The sequence below is a fragment of the Bombus terrestris genome, chromosome 7 (assembly GCF_910591885.1).
Source record: "Bombus terrestris chromosome 7, iyBomTerr1.2, whole genome shotgun sequence".
Lineage (NCBI taxonomy): Eukaryota > Metazoa > Arthropoda > Insecta > Hymenoptera > Apidae > Bombus > Bombus terrestris.
In genome coordinates this window covers 22,809,613-22,827,880 of record NC_063275.1, presented here as the reverse complement: position 1 = coordinate 22,827,880, position 18,268 = coordinate 22,809,613, and the positions used below count along the sequence as shown (strand labels likewise).

The following is an 18,268-nucleotide window of genomic DNA, read 5'->3' as shown; positions in this document are numbered from 1 at the left end:
ATTTATCTCACCTCCGCGACTTCTTCCATCTTCACGTCATTCGCTCGGTCCAAATCCACGTCCTTACTTTCCTCCTCTGCTCCGTCTTCTTTCTCAGCAACTTTTTCCTTCGTCTTACCATTCTCCAGCATAGTAGAACCAGCCTTACCATTAACAGTACCCGTGCAAACCGTTCCATTCGCCGATTGTGGTATCGAAGACACCAAGCCAGACATCTTTTCCTTCGAAGGACCAACACTTTCGTTATTCGTCGCCGAGGACAAGATCGTGGACACGAATTTAGGTTGCAGTTGCACCGTAGACACCGAGGAACTGATCAGAGGTGTAGTAATTCCAATCGACGAGGTAGTAACAGCAATGGATCCAGAGATTCCGGTAGAAATAGTTTGAACTTGGCTAGGAACGGACGTGGACGTGGTGACTGGTACGTTCGACGATGAGAAAAGAGACGAAGTGGAGGACATCGCGGACGACGACATCGGAACTGGTCGAGTCCTGGCTCCAGCCTCGCAAAGTCTCGCGTCCAGCTTCTCGGCGAGTCGCGTTACTTCCGCCAGCCTCGCCGAGATTGCTTCAATCGCTGTCAGGTTACTGCCTTTGCCCGAGGCATCCTCGGCTTCAGACATTCTAGAAAAATAAATTTCTCTCGTTCACTTCTCGCTATTAATAGACATTTTTCTGGACCGTGGTCCGTCGACTTCGTGAATAATGATCGCGTGCCTGATTATCGATCTTGTTATACACGGTGTGACAAAAGACCAGCGGTAACAACAGAGGTTAGATTACGTGTACGTTCGCAGGAAAGTAATTGGGAAATTTCTAACGTCGAGTTTCCATTTGTCAAATTTCTTGGTGGATGCTGGACAATGAGCAGCAGGTTATTCTGTGTGCGAAAATAAGTCAAAAGTTGAGAATATTTACAATCTTCTCATTCGAGATCTCGTATCTGGTTTTTAAGAAAATCGAGTGTGAACATTCGGAGAATATTAATTTCTGACTGGATATCAATGGACGAACGATAGGATATTATCCTGTGTACGTGAAGATAAATCGAGAATAAAGAATACATTTTTTTTTTTTTTGTTCAGAGCTTAAATCTGTTCAAATTCGATTTCCTTGAAAACAAGCCTTCAAGTGAAAAAAATTTATATTATGTTTTTAGTTTATCTTTGCGTATAGAATAGCCTTCTGCTCTTCCATTCGTTCCCTCCTACTCGTATCCAATGAAGAGTTAGTCCAGTTCACAGGTACTTGACAAGTCCTCGAACTCGATTCTCTCGAGAATAAACGCGCGTATAAGAAATTCGATACATATTTTCACGTAAAATAACTTCCGAAGCCAGAAAATTTTATTTTAGGTTTCTCTCTTTTTTCATATGGAATAACCTGCTGTAAGATTATACCACGTATTCTGCCATATTTTGCATATACTATAACTTAGTAGTCGTTGCGCGTAAATCACTACGTTACGTGATTAACAGATGGCGGTTTTTTGTTTTTTTAACAGAGTGTTTTACTTTATTTCCTGTCCTGTTTCTCCTGTTGCGTTTGAAGAAGTTTGAAAGTGGCGGATTAAGATGATAAAGTATCGAGGATTTATCGCAGTTGTTCCTTGCGATATTTATAACTTGCTTTATGAGTGCGTACATGTGCCTTTTGCAGATATATGGGGTGTCTAGTAAGTTTTGCTTGAACGTAATTGAAAAATCATCAGCACTCGGCTTACTTTAAAAAAATACATATAATAAAAATATCGAAGGATTAAAAACGAAGCTGTTAATCCACTTACAATTAGAATACCAATTATAATTTATATCATATTAAAGAGTACGTTTGCTTCTTGCTGAAAGCTAAAGCTAAAGCTCTTAGCAGCCTTTTAAACAAGAATTTTTAGAACGGACATGATCGTTAAACTAGCATTTTACGATCATGCTTTTTTTTAAACTTCCACCAACATCACCTGTTCCTCGATATCTTCATTCAGTCAGTGAAATAAAATATCTTTTCCTTTCTATTTCTCAAAAAATGACCATCTTATTCATATACATATCGTGCACTGTTATATGCATAGTTACGAGCAATATATGTTTTTGTAGCTGTATTTGCGAAATCATCGGTGCTCGAAGCTAAATCGCGTGTCTAGTTGTCCACAATAATCGATCCGTAGCAAATGATCGACGCATCTTAATGTATAAGATCGATCTGCATGCGTTAGCAAAATTAGTCTCGAGAAAACGTCAAATTTCTAAAGAATTACGTAATCGACAGTGACAGCGCCGCGACGAAGCGTCGTGGACCAGATGGTGGCTTCAATGTGGGGCGGAGTTCTAATTTCGGTGAACCAAGAGCCGCTGTATCTGCATAGCGTCACTTTTAAGCGGCATTTTCAATCGTTGCTGCATATATCGAAATTTCAATCGATCTATGGCTATCTTATGTACTCTAAAGGAAAGTGTAGAAAGTGTTTTCGGTTTTACCAATATCGTAACATACGTTGTAAGAGACGATAGAGGATCGCGATATATCGATTATCTTCATTGGAGAGAGAAAGGAAGTTGCAAGTTATCGTCAATTGCATTATAATTAGATCAATGGAGTAAACAAATTTTTGTTCGTAAGTAAATTTGCATTTTCCAAGTTTTTAGTACGTTCACTGTGAATTTTCCATATCTACGATGATACATACACAGTGGCTATAAAAGTTATTGATGTACCACTCATTTTACTGTAGCATTTATGTAGTAATTAATTAGGCGCAAGTGTATCGTGTTTCGTATCATTTAATTGTACTCTCATATGATTAAAAAATTCGATACTATGAAATTAAAATTTATGGAATTTGATAAAAAAGGCGCTTCATTGGTGTGTGTGTCAATATCTTCTGTAATCACCAAACTGTAATTACATTAATTGTAATTGTGTATAAATATTCATAATATCCTAAATATTTATAATAAAAATTTCTTGAGAAATCATAAACCAACTAGCCAGTAGAAATTCACGACTCATTTAATCCCAACAATGAATGAAAACAATTAATTAGGTGGATCGGAAGCTGTAAGTTTCACTGTTCGCGAAACGAACGCGCAAGAATCGATAATTCACGTCTTACGTAAAAATTTCCGAATGAAACGTTTCGCGAGTCCGAAAATAACGGACGGAAATCTTCAGCTCCGATTGATCGAAGTGGTTCCGTCGTCGATCAGATTTTGAAGTTCGTGGACCGTGGCCAACGGGTTCTCCTGGCAATATCAGTTAACAAAAGCTCGAGCACGCGTGCACGAACCAAGAAGCATTGGAGAACGGTGCCACCCTGAACGATAAGAATTTGAAACAAATAGGTCAACCTGCGAAAAATCAGGGAAAGAAAATAAGGAGCTGGTTTGAAACGATATTCGTTTATGTTGGCTGGGTGCCAATCAGCTGCATTTTCCAGAGGCAAAATTCTAGCCACTTTTGCGCGAGCTCTAGAAACGAACTTCACGTTTGCGATTTGCAAACGAATATTAGAAACGGACGGTTCGCGTGAAACAATTTCTTGGCCCTGACCGTCCTCATGTGGGTGAAAATAGGACGTTCGTCTCTACGAGCGCAAACTGTTACGCACACGTCAACACTAGACGCAAGTGACCTATATTTATCGCACTAACACGTGGGTGAAATTCGACGAAATGCACATTTATTTCGTAGATCGAATAAAATTGCAATAATTATAAAAATTGAAAAATAAAAACAAAAAAAAAGCAATTAATTGGTAAGCTTTATTCATCGTTATATTCATCTCGTCGCTTCAACAAGTGTCATTTAATTTTCTATGAGACAAATAAGTGAAAATAATGACGTTGTATGAGATTTGCATGTTGGATAAAAAGGTATTTACATTGTCTCATTCACTAATACGTAGCCGAATGAACTGCAAGTACGTACTTCACCGATCAAACAAAACTTGAACGATGTGAAACATAACAGAGAAAGGAAGAAGTAAGACAATGAACTAACAATTTGTTAACTAATCGCTTCGTTATGCTTGTTTGGTAATTTCAACTGAATACCATTTATTTCTCTTCGAAAAATTTAAGTTACAAGTTAAATTTAAGTTACAAGAACGACGTTGACGCAAGATGCAGTTTATATGACAGAAGAAGAATCGTTTTATGTTATTTCGAGGTAATTGTTTCATCGATAAAAGATTGGTAGACTTTATAATGAATCGAATGAGAAAGAGATGCAAAGTGATTTGGATGAAAATGGTACTTGGTTCTAGGAACAATAGGTCGAACGAGAGTAGAGCACGTTTATCGTATTTCGAAACTATCGGACTTACATGCAGCAATATCAAGGTGTAGGTATCTGGTCGACGTGCAGCCATGGACTGACACACCGCCTCCGTTAAAAACGGAGGTGCCCGTCGACGTTACCGTGCCCTCCTCGCCTCTTATATTACTTCGGTACCAACCGACTCGATCTTTCTCACAACACCGTCGCATGAACTCGACTTATCTTGCTCTTGCGGTAGACGACCGAGGTGCGCGCGTTTTATTGCACCGAACCCAATTGCACTAGATATAATGGGGAGGAAAAATCCAAGGACACGGTTGGACGGTCGAGAAAGCTTGGAAATTCGAGCGGGAAATCTTGCCAGAAACGTTTGAAATGTCGATAAAAATTCGTTATACGATTCCTGACTTCCATTCACGATTTACGAACACACATTTCCAAGTTACTTTTGAACCAATTTCATTGAAAACGCTCACTTAACGATTTACGACGTTAACCCATTTTCATAATCAAAAAGGGGGACGTTTTAAATGGTTAATTATAGTGACTCATAAAGAGGTTTGTTACTTTTCATATTTATAAAATAAAGAGAAATTTTACAATAATATCTATGCAGTGCAATTTTTACTTGTTTTAAAAATATTATTATAAAAATAATTGTTATAAAATATAGTAAAATATTTTGCTAAAAGTATATACGTTTACGATTGATTTAGAGATTCTCCTTTTAGAAAGCTCCGCGATTGTTCCTGGCCAACAATTTCACCAAAAATTCTAAGAAGGATCGATTGTACGATGTTTGGTATTTATTTACCAATTTGTTACGTGTTAGTGTTAATCATCGAGGTTGATTAGCGTCGACAATTTCTTTCGAAACATGCATGATCGCGGTCGTACTTGCCGTTGATGACAGAGAGGTTCCTTCAAGCGTGTTCTCAAGAGACGACCCAGCCTCACCATTCGTCCAACCTCGAGGAGAAGCTTTTCTCGATTGTTCAGGATGTCTCTTATCTCGGCCTTGGCTCGAGCTTCTGCGGCTAGGTCTTCTGGTCTCAAGGATCGACGAAGCGATGCCACGGTCTTGATCAAGTCGTGTAGCTTCGAACAGTGCTTGAAGAAATACGTTGGAAATTATAGAAGATAGTTTGAAGAATAGGAACAATAACAGTGCATTTTTTATTTTCCAAAAGCAAGAAAAAGAGAGAACGATAATTAGGATTTACATCTATCTAAAGAATTTTGTTATAATTTCCAAACAGTTTTTGTAATTACATAGAGTAACGTGTTTTGAAGTTTCGGAAATTTCTCTGTTAAAGTCTTTTCTTTTTTTAATTGGAGATTTTGTCAGCTGTACCATTTTTCTCTTCGGCTCTTCGATTGTCAATTGAAAATTGTAACGCACAAGCTATAGTTAGGGTATACGGTAAAGTTTGAAATTTAAGATTTCACATTGGAAATTTGATTATTTGTACATTGTAATGTGCTGGAAATTTTTAAATGACGGTCACCGATCGTACATCTTCGACGCTTCTATGGAAAACAGCGCACACTCTCAGTCTGGTTAGTTGTTCTTGGCCAACGGATCGAAGCTGCTTCCAAGCCTGACGCAGCCTTGAGAACAGAGCCGCGTTACTTTCCAGTGGTAGCCTGCAGGATAATCTTAGTACTTGAGCACCGTTCACTAATTGACAACCATAGTCATAAGTCCCCTAGAAATTGAAATATTAAGGTACCGTAAAGAATAAAATTACGTCATTCTATCTTTCTTCTACTACTCTACTCTAAAATCTGTGTACGTATTTTACTGCACGCTTATCCTATCATTTTATTCTAAATTATATTCCACACTTTTCTTAGTGATTTAAGCGTCAAGATAATGAATACTATCGGGTTGGCAATTAAGTGACTGCGGATTTCCTCATTAGGTGATAATGTATAATAAATTCATTAATATTCATAATGAATTTATAATAAAATTCATAATGAATTTAGTATATTTCATTCATATATATTTAATTCATATATATTTATTTTCATTTCATTATCATTCACTTCATTCACATATATTTAATTCATATATATTTATTTATTTTCATTTCATTATTATTCACTTTATTCACACATATTTAATTCATATATATTTATTTATTTTCATTCATCTTCATTATTTTAATTTATTATCATATATATTTAATATTCATAATGAATTTACTGTACATAATCACCTAATTACAAAATCCGCAATCACTTAGTTGCCAACCCAATGCATATAAAATTATTTTATTCTGCATTTCTACTCTGTGCATTTGTAAACGTCCAACTTCTTGATTACTAGATCATTGTTACAATTTCTATGCGACGAAGGTGATTTGTCGAATTATTTCATTTTATTTTCTACATACCTTAGCAGTTTCCTGAAACGATTGATGTTCTTCCTTTTGTGACTGTATCTCGATCGCGTTGCAACCGATTTCCATATGATTTTTTAACAGAACATCGTATAAATCGTTCAACCATATTACAGCCTAAAAACTTTCACATATAAATAACGCATAGAAATACTCGACTTAGAAATACTTCATTGAAATGAAATATTATTTAGTAAAAATGTTATTCAAATAACATTGTACAATCACCTGTTTAGCGTCGCTTTCGTAGGTATATATTAAAGCGATCTGTTTTAGAGACAGTTTTTGGAACTCGACGCTGTCATTGAAAATGTTTTTCCTAGCGTTCGTTGCATCCAAAATATCTCTGACATTCACTATGTCCTCGCCATAGTCAACGTGCACGTCTCGACCTAGCGCATCCTTCACGGGCATTGACAAAATATCTGACAATTTTTCACCTTCCTTTACCAACTCGCACTCTAAAGTTTCTACAATAAACGTAGGATCTTTTTCAGCGTAAATCGTAAGACTTGACGAAGAGATAATAAAGACACTCGGACGAAGAAAAGAAATTTTCAAAACAAAAATAATTTTGTTATTAATTCGAAATTTATGCTACGGATAACAACAAGAATTTTCTCCATTTCGATAGATTTTCGATGAAAAAATTTTCTAATGCAACAAAATCGCTGGCTAGTACTTTTTTAAATTCTTGGCAACACGTGATGATTTAAAGCTTTTGTTTGGTATTCTATCCGCAATTCCAACGTTTTCTACGAATGATTTGCACCGGTTCCTTTCGAAAACCACCCGCTTCTCAATCGTATTCTTGATACACACTGTTACAGGTATCTCACGCATAACATACGTTTCTATGATGATGAACCAATTTTCATATAATATGCAGCTTAAATTTCTAAGTAAATTTTCTGAATCAATATTTAATTTCAGCCTCGGCTAACTACCCAATACTTTGGTATAGACGTTTGCTAAATAAAAATTATTTACCTAAAATTGCTTGACTCTGTTCCAATTTTAGAAGATTCACTGCAGCTTGAGAAAAGTCATGAGTTCTATTACCCATTACTAATTTGTCGAATACCTCGCTCGTTTTGTCAAAATACTGAAAAATAGTAGCAACGTGATGCTAACTAAAAAAGAAATGTTCATTTGAAAACTCCTTGCTAACGATAAATACCTCAGAAACTAGTCTAAAAAATCTTTGAGAAGTGATTAACACGTTTCGTCGTCTCTCGAGTCTGTTTGCGAAGCTTCTACACACGAAGTCCATGAAATCTCTTTGAGATTTCAAGTCTTCCGATAAACGCGTGCTTGGTAAACTATCGATTTTGTGAAGCAATTCCGCGTAACGTCCGTAAGTTTCCTGAAATTCAAACAAATGCAAACTATCTTCTATGCGAAATTTCCTTCGATATCATTTTAATTTCTTTCTTGTTTTAAAGTATTAAAAAGTTTCAATCTTTATACAAGTAATTAACAAACAAATGTGTAAGTAACAAACTAATAATTAGTTGATTGAAAGTTTTATTATGAAGAAATATTTATTCGATAATAAAATATTCTATCATTGCTTACTGTAGACATTTTACACGAAAATTATTGCTTTTTGTGTTAATATTGATATCTTACCCTGCATTCTAATTCCAGTTCTTCGTGTCGTCTACGAAGTTCCTCCGAGGAGGAGACGTCGAATCCAACTTGACAACAAGAGTTCAACATAGCATCCGCTGGTCCCAGGATCCAATCTGTAACACGCGACACGCCCTTCTCGAGGTCACCGATTACCCTGGCTGTGTCCAAATTTCTTTCCATTTCTGACCAGGAGTTTTCAATGTCCAGCTAAAAAAATATAAATCATCACATTTGCAAAGAACAGGAAATTTTACTTATCTTCCTTTTGTTTCGAAGAAGATACGGTACCTGTTTCAATTCGATGGAATCGATAAGCTCGTAAATTTTTATCGAGGTGTCCAAAGTGTCCTTCGTAGATTCTCTGCTCATCGAACTGACTAAATTTCTGCCTAAAATTATAAAAATACAGATAGTCAACGTTCTGTTCTTATAACATTATGTAATATTTGTTTAACGCTAATTTCAACTTATTATTGTATAATCCGTTTAATATTGACATATCTGTGATTTGTTGGCTTTCAAAGATTGTTCCAGGTTTGCTTCGAAGAAGAACTGACATATTCACGAAATATCCGAACAGAGTGCAACGTAACGTGTAAAAACATAACTAAAATTTAGAAAATCACAAATGTATCATTCACTTATCGTGAAAGTTTCAATTATTTTTAACATAACAGAAAGACTCGATAAATCCTTCCTTCATATTGCGTCCATTCGTTCTATCAAAATATTTAAATTTTCTAGATTCGATTAAATCACAGATACTACGATTTCCAAGTCGCCTTGACTAAAAACGATTGCAGTCGGTTAACAGCCAGCATAATGCGGTACAAATAACAGTGTATCAATTTTTCTGAATTCCAAAGCTTTACAGGCAATCCCCGTAGGCTTAAAAAATGCGCATTTCCAAGAAGATTCCAATATTATAGCGGGATCTTGCACTAGACGAGGGAAAGAAGAAATAGAAATAAAAGTTACACGAGCGTTGCATTGTCAGCGTTTTTACACCCTCGCGCGTTCCCGCGAGCACGCGACTCTGCCGGCTTACTTCTAAAAAAACGTTCCTGCTCGACATCCGGTTAAGCCGGTTTTTCAATTTTTCCGACCAATCCGGCCATATCCGAGTGTCGATCCTCGTGTACAACCGGTTGCTTGATTGTACTACGGATCAGGAAATAGACATTCGAGCGATCGATAACGATGACACGAGAAAACGAGCCGACTGTGACAGATACGCGGCGAAAAACTCGAGATTTCTCTGTATATGGCGGAATGATGGTTTTATTAAAACTTTCGATTATCGGCTTATTCCTTTTTTTAATGGTAAATTTTTCAATTCTGGTCTCTTCATTTTCTACTCGATTTTATTTCTTTTTCTTCTTTATCGTTACACAGCTTTTGATATTAAAGAAGAACGTGAAAGGATCATGTTAACACGAACGATTTTATATTCAAAGTTTATTTGCTGAAATGAGAATTTCAAAAAAAAAAAAAAAAAATTAAAGAAATATTAGGTTGTCCGAAATGTTCCTTTCGGTTTATAAAGAAATAATAGACGACGCACAATGTTTTTTATTTTATATTAATTTATTGAATTACGCACGAATATAATAATAGAAATAGAACGAAATGGATCACACCTAATTCAATAAAATAATATAAAACAGAAATTGTTGTTCATCTATTATCATCTTATGAAACGAAAGAACCTTTTCCGACAACCTAAATTCATTGAATTACATATAATTTTCCTATATGATTTTATTAGTCTTGTTATCCTAATCTATTTCTTTTCGATTTATAAAAAGCTTCAACTACCTCAGATCCTTTTATTACCATCGGTATACTCATATAATGTTACATACAATATTATGTTATAATATAATCTTCCATTAGTGCGATCCGATTAAAAGTACGAAATAGATAATATAATTTCACCTTTCAATTTTATACCACTTTATCCGCGTGCAATACCTAAAAATACAAAACAGATAATGCGATTTTATCTTGTGAATTTCATGCTTTATTCCTGTAACAAAATTAACGTTGACACCCTTGGTTCGAAACGCTCTAGTTCCCTTTAATTATCTATCATCTATTATCATCTATAATCACCTTATGGAACGAAAGAAACTTTTCGGACAACCTAATACTAAGATGAACGATACGTCTTTTCAATTTTATATTCCTGCTAATACGAAATTAAAAAATTCGTTGAAAAATTGAAATTGCGTTAATTTTTTGAGTATATCTTTGCATCAAATGTATCAAAGTAATCGATGTTTCATTCACCTGACTGAAGAACATGTTGCGCGTGAGATGTTAAATCGTTGCTCATCCTCGAGTAGGATTCCAAATCATCATCCGATTCTGACATCCGAAATCCATCCAAAGTGATCATCAGTCTTTGATGTAGGTCAGTCATTTTTGTAACAAGATCGGCTGCATCTTTAGTGTAGTCTTCCACTTTCTGCCACATTGAAATCAGTACAACTTATTGTCATAGAAATTCTGTATACCTCTAAAAAATTTATTAATCATTTGTTCATCGTTTTCACCCATACACTTTAGGACCAAAAAAGCATTCACAGTTCACTTTACTTAAAAAAAGAAAAAAGTGAAAACTGGCACGTACACAATTTTCACATAAAGCGGAAAATACGACGCTCTTCAATTACGCGAAAGCTATTATTTTTACCGAATAGAACCAAATAGAAACATTCTACTCATTTCGTTTCTATACGGAAGAGAAAATTTGTAAATGCATAATTTTATTGTAAGACGATCAATACTATAGCATTCGAATACACGAAACCTATCATTTCGGCAAATTCCTCTTTTTATTTTTTACGCAAATTAATTTAACACGGAACCCTAAATTAGAATGTAATTTACCATTCAATAAAATTCTGACGTAATTAATAGCGTAAATCAATATGAATACTCTCAATATGCTACAATATCTATTAGGTTATCCGAAAAGTATCTTTCTCTCGCAAACGTGTTTTTTAAAACAGTATACCTTCGTACAAACGTGAAACCAAATCTCTGAAATGTTTATCTCAACAGAACAAAATGGATCGTACGTAGTTCGACAAAATAATATAAAACAAAGAACCTTGTGCGTCTATTATTTCCTCATGAAACGAAAGAAACTTTTCGGACAACCTAATATATCCATATTCGATATCTTACGATACTACGCTAATATTATCTTGTTTATATCTTACGGCAGCGCTAGCCAGACATTCGTATAAAATATATAAAGAAGTAAATGTGCCATGAAATGGCTTTCACAAAGGTATCTCGCGTAGAAAGTTACGTTTCATCGTTTCGATTTAATACGGTTAATGCGGTTTATTTGAGCGCAAATTATAGACGAGAGATGATTACCACGCGTTTCTGGATCCAGTCCGCGTGGTCGTACGGCTTGTTGCCACCCAGTTCGTACGCCAGCTGGGCATAGTCAATGTGAAGCTGGAGCCTCGTCAGGGTGAGATACGTCGGCTGAAACAACAACGAGCTGAAAATTAATTTGCGACACGCGCCTTCCTACACCCGCAATTAACTCGTTGTTATTGGGGCTCTTCACGCACGACGATTCTGACAAACACGCGTGGATATTTCACGCGATGACCGAGCGAGACGACCGTACATCGAACGACCGGACCTCACATTTAAGGCCAGTGATTTAAATAACAAGTAACATTTCGAGCGAAACTAGTTTGTCTGGTCTGGGCTAGTTGGGGAAAAATTGTAAATTATAAAAACTTCGAGTAAAATTAGAAACATATTTCATTTTGCTGGACTATTACTGTTATTATTATTATTATTATTAATACTACGATATTAACTTTTCATTTTTTAAATAATTTACGGTATTGCATTTATAGCGTTTGCTAAACCCTGAATTTTTATGCAAATTCCTATTTTTTTTTTTTTTTTTTTTTTTTTTAGAGGAAATGGAAACTGTATACAGATTTTGTTTCACTCTATAAATATTGTAGGTAATTGTTTGCAAAGTGGACGATATTGTCCATTTCAATCACCTAAAAAATATTGTCAAGATCAACGTTTTGAAAAATTTTTCCTGAACAAATTTATGAAACAGAACGCGCCATCGTTGAAAAGTATATGACGAGTATAATTGTTTGCTCTTAATAAAAGCCATCTTCATAGATTATGGTTTATAACAAGATTACGGGCGTAACAATTGTCATTGTCTGTTATTACTGATTTTGTACCTTTGCCTTTTCTTTGTACTGACTGCATTTATTTTAAGAGTAACCAAAATATTTCGTCAAATTGATCGCCCACGTACGCAAGGCAGAATAGAATTTTCTCTTAGAAAAGAGGAAAGCAAACTAAAAGTAAACGCCGAAGAATATATCGTATGCATGCTTTAGGAAGTCAGAAATTATGAAGCCATATGATAACTGTTGAAAGTTACAACGTGAGTTCGCGCTCGCCATCCATATGCAGATGTGCTAGTTGCAATAAATAACAAGTAGAAGATAGTTCTAGATATAATCGATAGGTTTAATCGACAGATTTAAGATATTCTTTTGTTCTTACTCCTAGTCCATCTAAGAAAGTTCAATAAATATTATTCAGCTGAGATAGGCGTGATAGATTTATCCGAAGAATAAACCAATACCTATTGTGATCTCTAAATACAGAAGTAACAGCAATAACGTTTAAATATCGTTAAATTTATGTAGAAATTCGAAAACGGTGAATTTTTTAGGTTTAGTGTTAATAAAATTTGTCATTCGATTAGAAAATTGTAAATAACGGTAGTCAGTTTACCACGATTTCGATCTTTATGATTCTGATAGCTATGATGGGAAGTATAATCTTTAAGGATCAAGGTAACATAACAAACCGATGTTTTAGCGTTGCCCGGAACGTTATATTATACGAATGGGATACCATTAGGTTGTCCGAGAAGTGTCTTTCTTTTACAGACACGTATTTTATAACGATGCATATTTATACAAACGTGAAACCTAATCTGTCGAACGATGTGATCTTTATTTTGACGGAACAAAAATGGATCATACGTAATTCGATAAAATAGTATAAAATGGAAAATCTTGTGCATCCACTATTTCCTTATAAAACGAAAGAAACTTTCCGGACGACCTAATAAATTCGAATCGAGCGTTTAATCGAAATATTATTATTAGTAAGCACTTTAATCGACGGTTTCAAATTATGGTCCATTCTATGCTTCTATTTCTGACGATTAATTTACTATCGATGAGCACTCTTCAAAGTTACGTGTTACGAAATGATAAAACTATTTGTATCATTAGGAAGTTAAATCATCATTGTGTGAAGTTAAACTTTTGAATGCAAATTACCAACCTCTCCTTCTTTGTGGGATTTCGTACAGCTATCCACTCTCTTATCCCAGAAACCGTCTGGGCGTACTACTATCACAGAAGCTGCAGAAGCTCCCAGAAGTATAGTAGATAGCCTAATGCAAGACCTTGCCACGCGCCATGCACCTCTTTGCGCGTCCACTATCAACACCAATCCATTTTTCTTCGTCTCCTCGCTATTCACGAAACATACGTCTCATAATATTTGTTGATCCTTTGGTTATTTTGTCTACGTATACATATCTCTAACAGTTGAAACTGCTAAATTAGAACCTCATTTATTCAGATGAAATTTCAGCTGTTGACCGAATCTACTTATTTGAAAGGCGTGGAATATGTAAAATTGTAAGTAATGGAGGAAGACGGGTTTGCCATTTATGGATTATATGGCAAAGATATTCACGTAGGTTCTATGGACAATGATTTTTATTAATATTCGAACACCATTGCGTTCGAGAGATTTTTATTGGGCCGCTCGGAAAGTTCGTTCCGATTTTTAAGGAATTTGGTCGACGTAAGAAATCTACCGGAAAAAATCTAAGACGGAGAAACGTTGTGGAAGAAAATGGCATCTATATAATTCGATAAATGTACATCGAATAGAAATGTAAATCGGAACGAACTTTCCAAGCGACCGAATATTTTCTATTCTCGTCTGTAACGGTTTATAACTGCTATCGATATTACACTACGTTTTTTGATATTAGAAACTTACTGCTGTTGGTAAAAACATGCATTTTATTTTATATGAACGAGTCGAACGAAAACCTATACATTTCGAATAAATAAAAATTATGTTTCTACTAACTGTAGTGAATGTTTTAATATATTGAAAAGCAATTCGATAAGATTGCTATAAATAAATGGATGAAATAAGAATCTCTGCATGGTGTCTGAATATTAACAAGTGTCCTTGTAAATCCAGTTTCCTTGTTTGTCCTTCGACAGGTTCGGATAAATGAAGTTCTATTGTGTCTTAAATAAACGTTCACTCTGAATATGCACAATATTTGAACACTAATGATTACCTAAAAATTGACAAGAAATAGGCGATCAGCGTTTCCAACCTGGGCTTCGTGGTCGGTTGAAGTTCTGAGGGAACATTGACCACTATCAAAGGTCTTCCTTCGCGATCACGACCTCCTGGAATGTACGCGAGCTTCGATTCGAGGGCTTCTAAGATATCCACTGCTTGCAGACTCTTCGTGGGCATGGCTGAATATCAAATCCTACTTCATTGTTCAATTACAATTAGATTAACCTAAATTAACAAAACGATACTTCTGTTTGATACCACTGTTCGAACGTTATACGAGCCCACTCACAAATACTGAGACATATCCTGACTTTGTACAAAGCATGATAATCATTCGAAATAACAAGATAATATCAACGTCTAATAAACCAGAATTTTGCGTTTATGAAGAGTAAGAAACTAAAAGTTTGTAGAAACTGTTCGCAACAGTTCAAGAAGATCGTGATGAGTAGGACGGTGGATTTTTATGCAAATTCATATTTTGATGAAAATAATTCGACAAATCCTATGGTGAAGGTTGTTCCGCCTGTTAAATAGTTAGTTTGTTACCACTCTTCGAACATTATACAAGCCCACTCACAAATACTGAGACACATCCTGACTTTGTACAAAGCATGATAATCATTCGAAATAACAAGATAATATCAACGACTAATAAACCAGAATTTTGCGTTTATGAAGAATAAGAAACTAAAAATTTGTAGAAGCTGTTTGCAACAGTTGAAGAAGATCGTGATGAGTAGGTGGATTTTTATGCAAATTCATATTTTGATGAAAATAATTTTCAAATGAGTCCTATGGTGAAGTTTATTCTGCCTGTTAAATAACTATAACAAGTACTGTATTTCAAACACTTTTCAATTTATCTTAAACGCACGAAAATCCGCAGTCCATCGATGAGTTACGAATTATCTGTCGCACCTGACAGGTCCTCTAAACCTCGTTGAAAACATGTCAAACGAATTAAATAAGAAACGCAGACAAGTTTATCTGAAATCTGAATGAAAATCTAAAATCAGATAACAAGAAACACGGTAGTCCTAATACATATTTATGAGCCGAGATGTGCACGAAGAGAGAGTTTCCAGACATAGAAACGATCGACTGCGTCTCATAATCTATGGAAAGTGGAGCGTCGTATAGCACGTAACCGGTGTAACGCAAGACGGATCAAGCGGGTGAACGATCGATGTCACGAACAGCCGTGCCGAACGATCGACGGAATCGTGTTACTCGCGATCAGGCTCGTTGACTGCGTAAAAAAAAAAAAAAGAAAAAAGAAGACAATCTCGTGGTTTGCATACCACGGTACATTCACCGAGACGTAAGCGTGGTTTTATCTCGCGTGCAGTTTTGTTTTCTCGCGGGATTAATAGAGCGTTCCGAGCGAATCGTCTCGTGCAATTTGCATACAGAAAGAAACATAGACTACAGTGAAAGTTGTACGTTCCAGACGTTTTATGTCGCGCCTTCCCTCCAAAACCTTGACCAACAAATTAAGATGTACATTCGAGTTGACCGATCAAATGTTCGTGAGAAGAATCTTCGATTAAAAGGTTTGCCAGTAAAAACTTGTTTCGACTACGTTTATTAAATCAGTAAGTTTAGTAAATTATACGTCATAAAGTTTCTGTGAATAGAAGCGTAACTGTTTGCACGAGTAAATGCATTAAACAACAGCTTATCGACGCGAAACAATGAAGGTCTATCTCGGAGCGATTTCAAAACCGGTCACGAGCCACCTTACGAAACCATGATCACAATCTTCAGTATCTACTCTTTGATAAATACGGATTCCAGTCTTTCGCTTGCCTATTTAACATACGCGAAATATTCTGTAAGCTCTTTTACAAAATTAATTTTCTCCCTCAAAAAAGCATCTCGTATAAAAATTCCCAAGATTTCAATTCCTTCGTTCCTACCTGCTGCTTGTACGTTTTTAATATATGAAAACTTGTATAACTATGTTTTAAATTTTCAACCAAAATCCGCAATAGAATTCTCTCATTAAATTCATTTTTATCATATCATCAAATAAATCATATGGAAAGTCAGAACATGTTAAATTCCTGATCTCGACTTAATAGCTTTTGTACGTTTACTCCATACAATATCTTCTACGAGCCATATTTTAACTCTAATTAAAATCTCTATTGGAGTTTTGTCACAAAATTCGCTTCCTCCCCCAACCGAATACCCTACACGAGAAACCCACGAATTTCAACTTTTCTCGACTTTTTGTACGACTACCATGCAACAAATATTCTACCAATACGTTTCAACTGTAATTCAAATTCTTGTTGAGATTGTTTCACAAAACTCGCTTGTTTCCGCGACCAAATACCCCGTCAAAAGAATCCAAGAATTTCAAATTCTCCGTTTCCACTTACCTCTTGCATCGATCACGCACGAAGCATTCTACAACCACGTTAAAACTTCAATTAAAACTCGTAGGAAATTTCTTTCAAAAGACTCACTTCCTTCCCAAAAAGTCCAAAGATTTTAAATTCTTCTTCGCGCACAAGTATTCTCACCATCGCACAAAAGCAACAACTACCCTTGTTTCAAACTATCGAGCAACATGCCCAAACCCAGCTTCTCAGCTCGTCGTTTCCCATCACAAAATCGTGTCATTACCAGACGAACTGAAAAATGTCCCGCTCTTTAGAATCGTCTTTGACTCACAGAATCGACGCATAGTCTTGACTATAGCGCGTTAACGGTAAGCACGAGCCAGCAAAGGCGTTAGCAGCTGTTGCACGAGTCCTCGTGTTCCAGCTGCAGGTGCACGTGGTTGGAAACGGTCGTCCCCCGGGCGGAATCGGAGGCGGAAATGCGTAGAGCGTAACGCGGTCGATTCGCGGCGAAAAGAAAAACTGTCGCGCGCTTTCGCGTGCACACACGTGTAGTCACGTGTCCACGGAAAAAGCCGCACTCGCGATAGATAAGAGAGACGCGGAGAGCGGAGCTGCAGCTGCGACGGAGGCTGCAGGGAAACCGAAAGCCATCTCGCTGCTCCATTCAGGTACAACGGTACTCTGGCACCGATTAACCGTCTTCCCCTTCTCCTTTCTCTTCCTCGTGCTCTTCCGTCTCCTTTTCCCGCCTTCGCGACCTCTTTCTTCGAGAAGTCGCGTCCTCTTTTGTATTCCCGCGTGAACGTGCCGCGAAAATGCCGGCCGCAACTGAAAAAATGGCCAGTGCCTGGCAAATTCTGCGTACGAGGACGAGAGCGGATTTTTAATTAGACGAGCCATTCGATAGGACGACACAGAAGTTAGGGTGCTTGCGATGGAGAATGTGTTAGGACGAGGATGGAGTTGTTTTGGTCTGACTTGGCGAAGGTCGATCGGAAATTTTCTTCTTTCGACTGGATGTTAAGGCGATTTCTAGTTTTGCTTTGTTCCACTCGGTTTGACAGAGATCGATATCGAGAGCGAGTCTTCCTCCCCGAGGAATTTTGTTCCTCTAACTCGGTACAAAGGCAATCTTTGGCTTGATTTGACGCAGGTTGACATTCAGAT

General features: G+C 36.4%; 2 protein-coding genes across 2 annotated transcripts in view; both read right to left on the bottom strand.

Annotated features, from left to right (window-relative positions):
• LOC100643650 (titin) overlaps positions 1 to 4,441 on the bottom strand; it is a 230,450-nt gene extending 226,009 nt beyond the window's left edge. Inside the window, exons 1-2 of the mRNA XM_048407033.1 lie at positions 4,325 to 4,441; positions 12 to 627 (exon numbers count right to left, since the gene is read on the bottom strand). Coding sequence (XP_048262990.1) covers positions 12 to 626 — 615 coding nt within the window. The 5' untranslated portion in view covers position 627; positions 4,325 to 4,441. The remainder of the gene's footprint in view (positions 1 to 11; positions 628 to 4,324) is intronic.
• Positions 4,442 to 5,112: 671 nt separating this feature from the next.
• On the bottom strand, positions 5,113 to 16,391 carry LOC125385471 (SEC14 domain and spectrin repeat-containing protein 1-B). Its single transcript, XM_048407662.1, has 12 exons — positions 14,737 to 16,391; positions 13,692 to 13,884; positions 11,715 to 11,828; positions 10,614 to 10,791; positions 8,610 to 8,710; positions 8,319 to 8,528; positions 7,867 to 8,052; positions 7,677 to 7,791; positions 6,915 to 7,156; positions 6,681 to 6,803; positions 5,796 to 5,987; positions 5,113 to 5,388 (listed from the first exon to the last, which is right to left on the bottom strand). The coding sequence occupies exons 1-12, from the start codon at positions 14,919 to 14,921 to the stop codon at positions 5,113 to 5,115; spliced, it is 2,115 nt and encodes a 704-aa protein (XP_048263619.1). The 5' UTR covers positions 14,922 to 16,391.
• Positions 16,392 to 18,268: the final 1,877 nt, after the last annotated feature.

Excerpts from the sequence above, each read along its gene's own strand:
- LOC125385471 (XM_048407662.1), bottom strand. The coding sequence starts at position 14,921 with ATGCCCACGAAGAGTCTGCAAGCAGTGGATATCTTAGAAGCCCTCGAA. Across the intron at positions 13,885-14,736 it reads TATTTCTTGTCAATTTTTAG|CGAGGAGACGAAGAAAAATG; the intron begins GTAATCATTAGT and ends TTTCGTGAATAG. Across the intron at positions 10,792-11,714 it reads ACTGGATCCAGAAACGCGTG|AAAGTGGAAGACTACACTAA; the intron begins GTAATCATCTCT and ends TCAATGTGGCAG.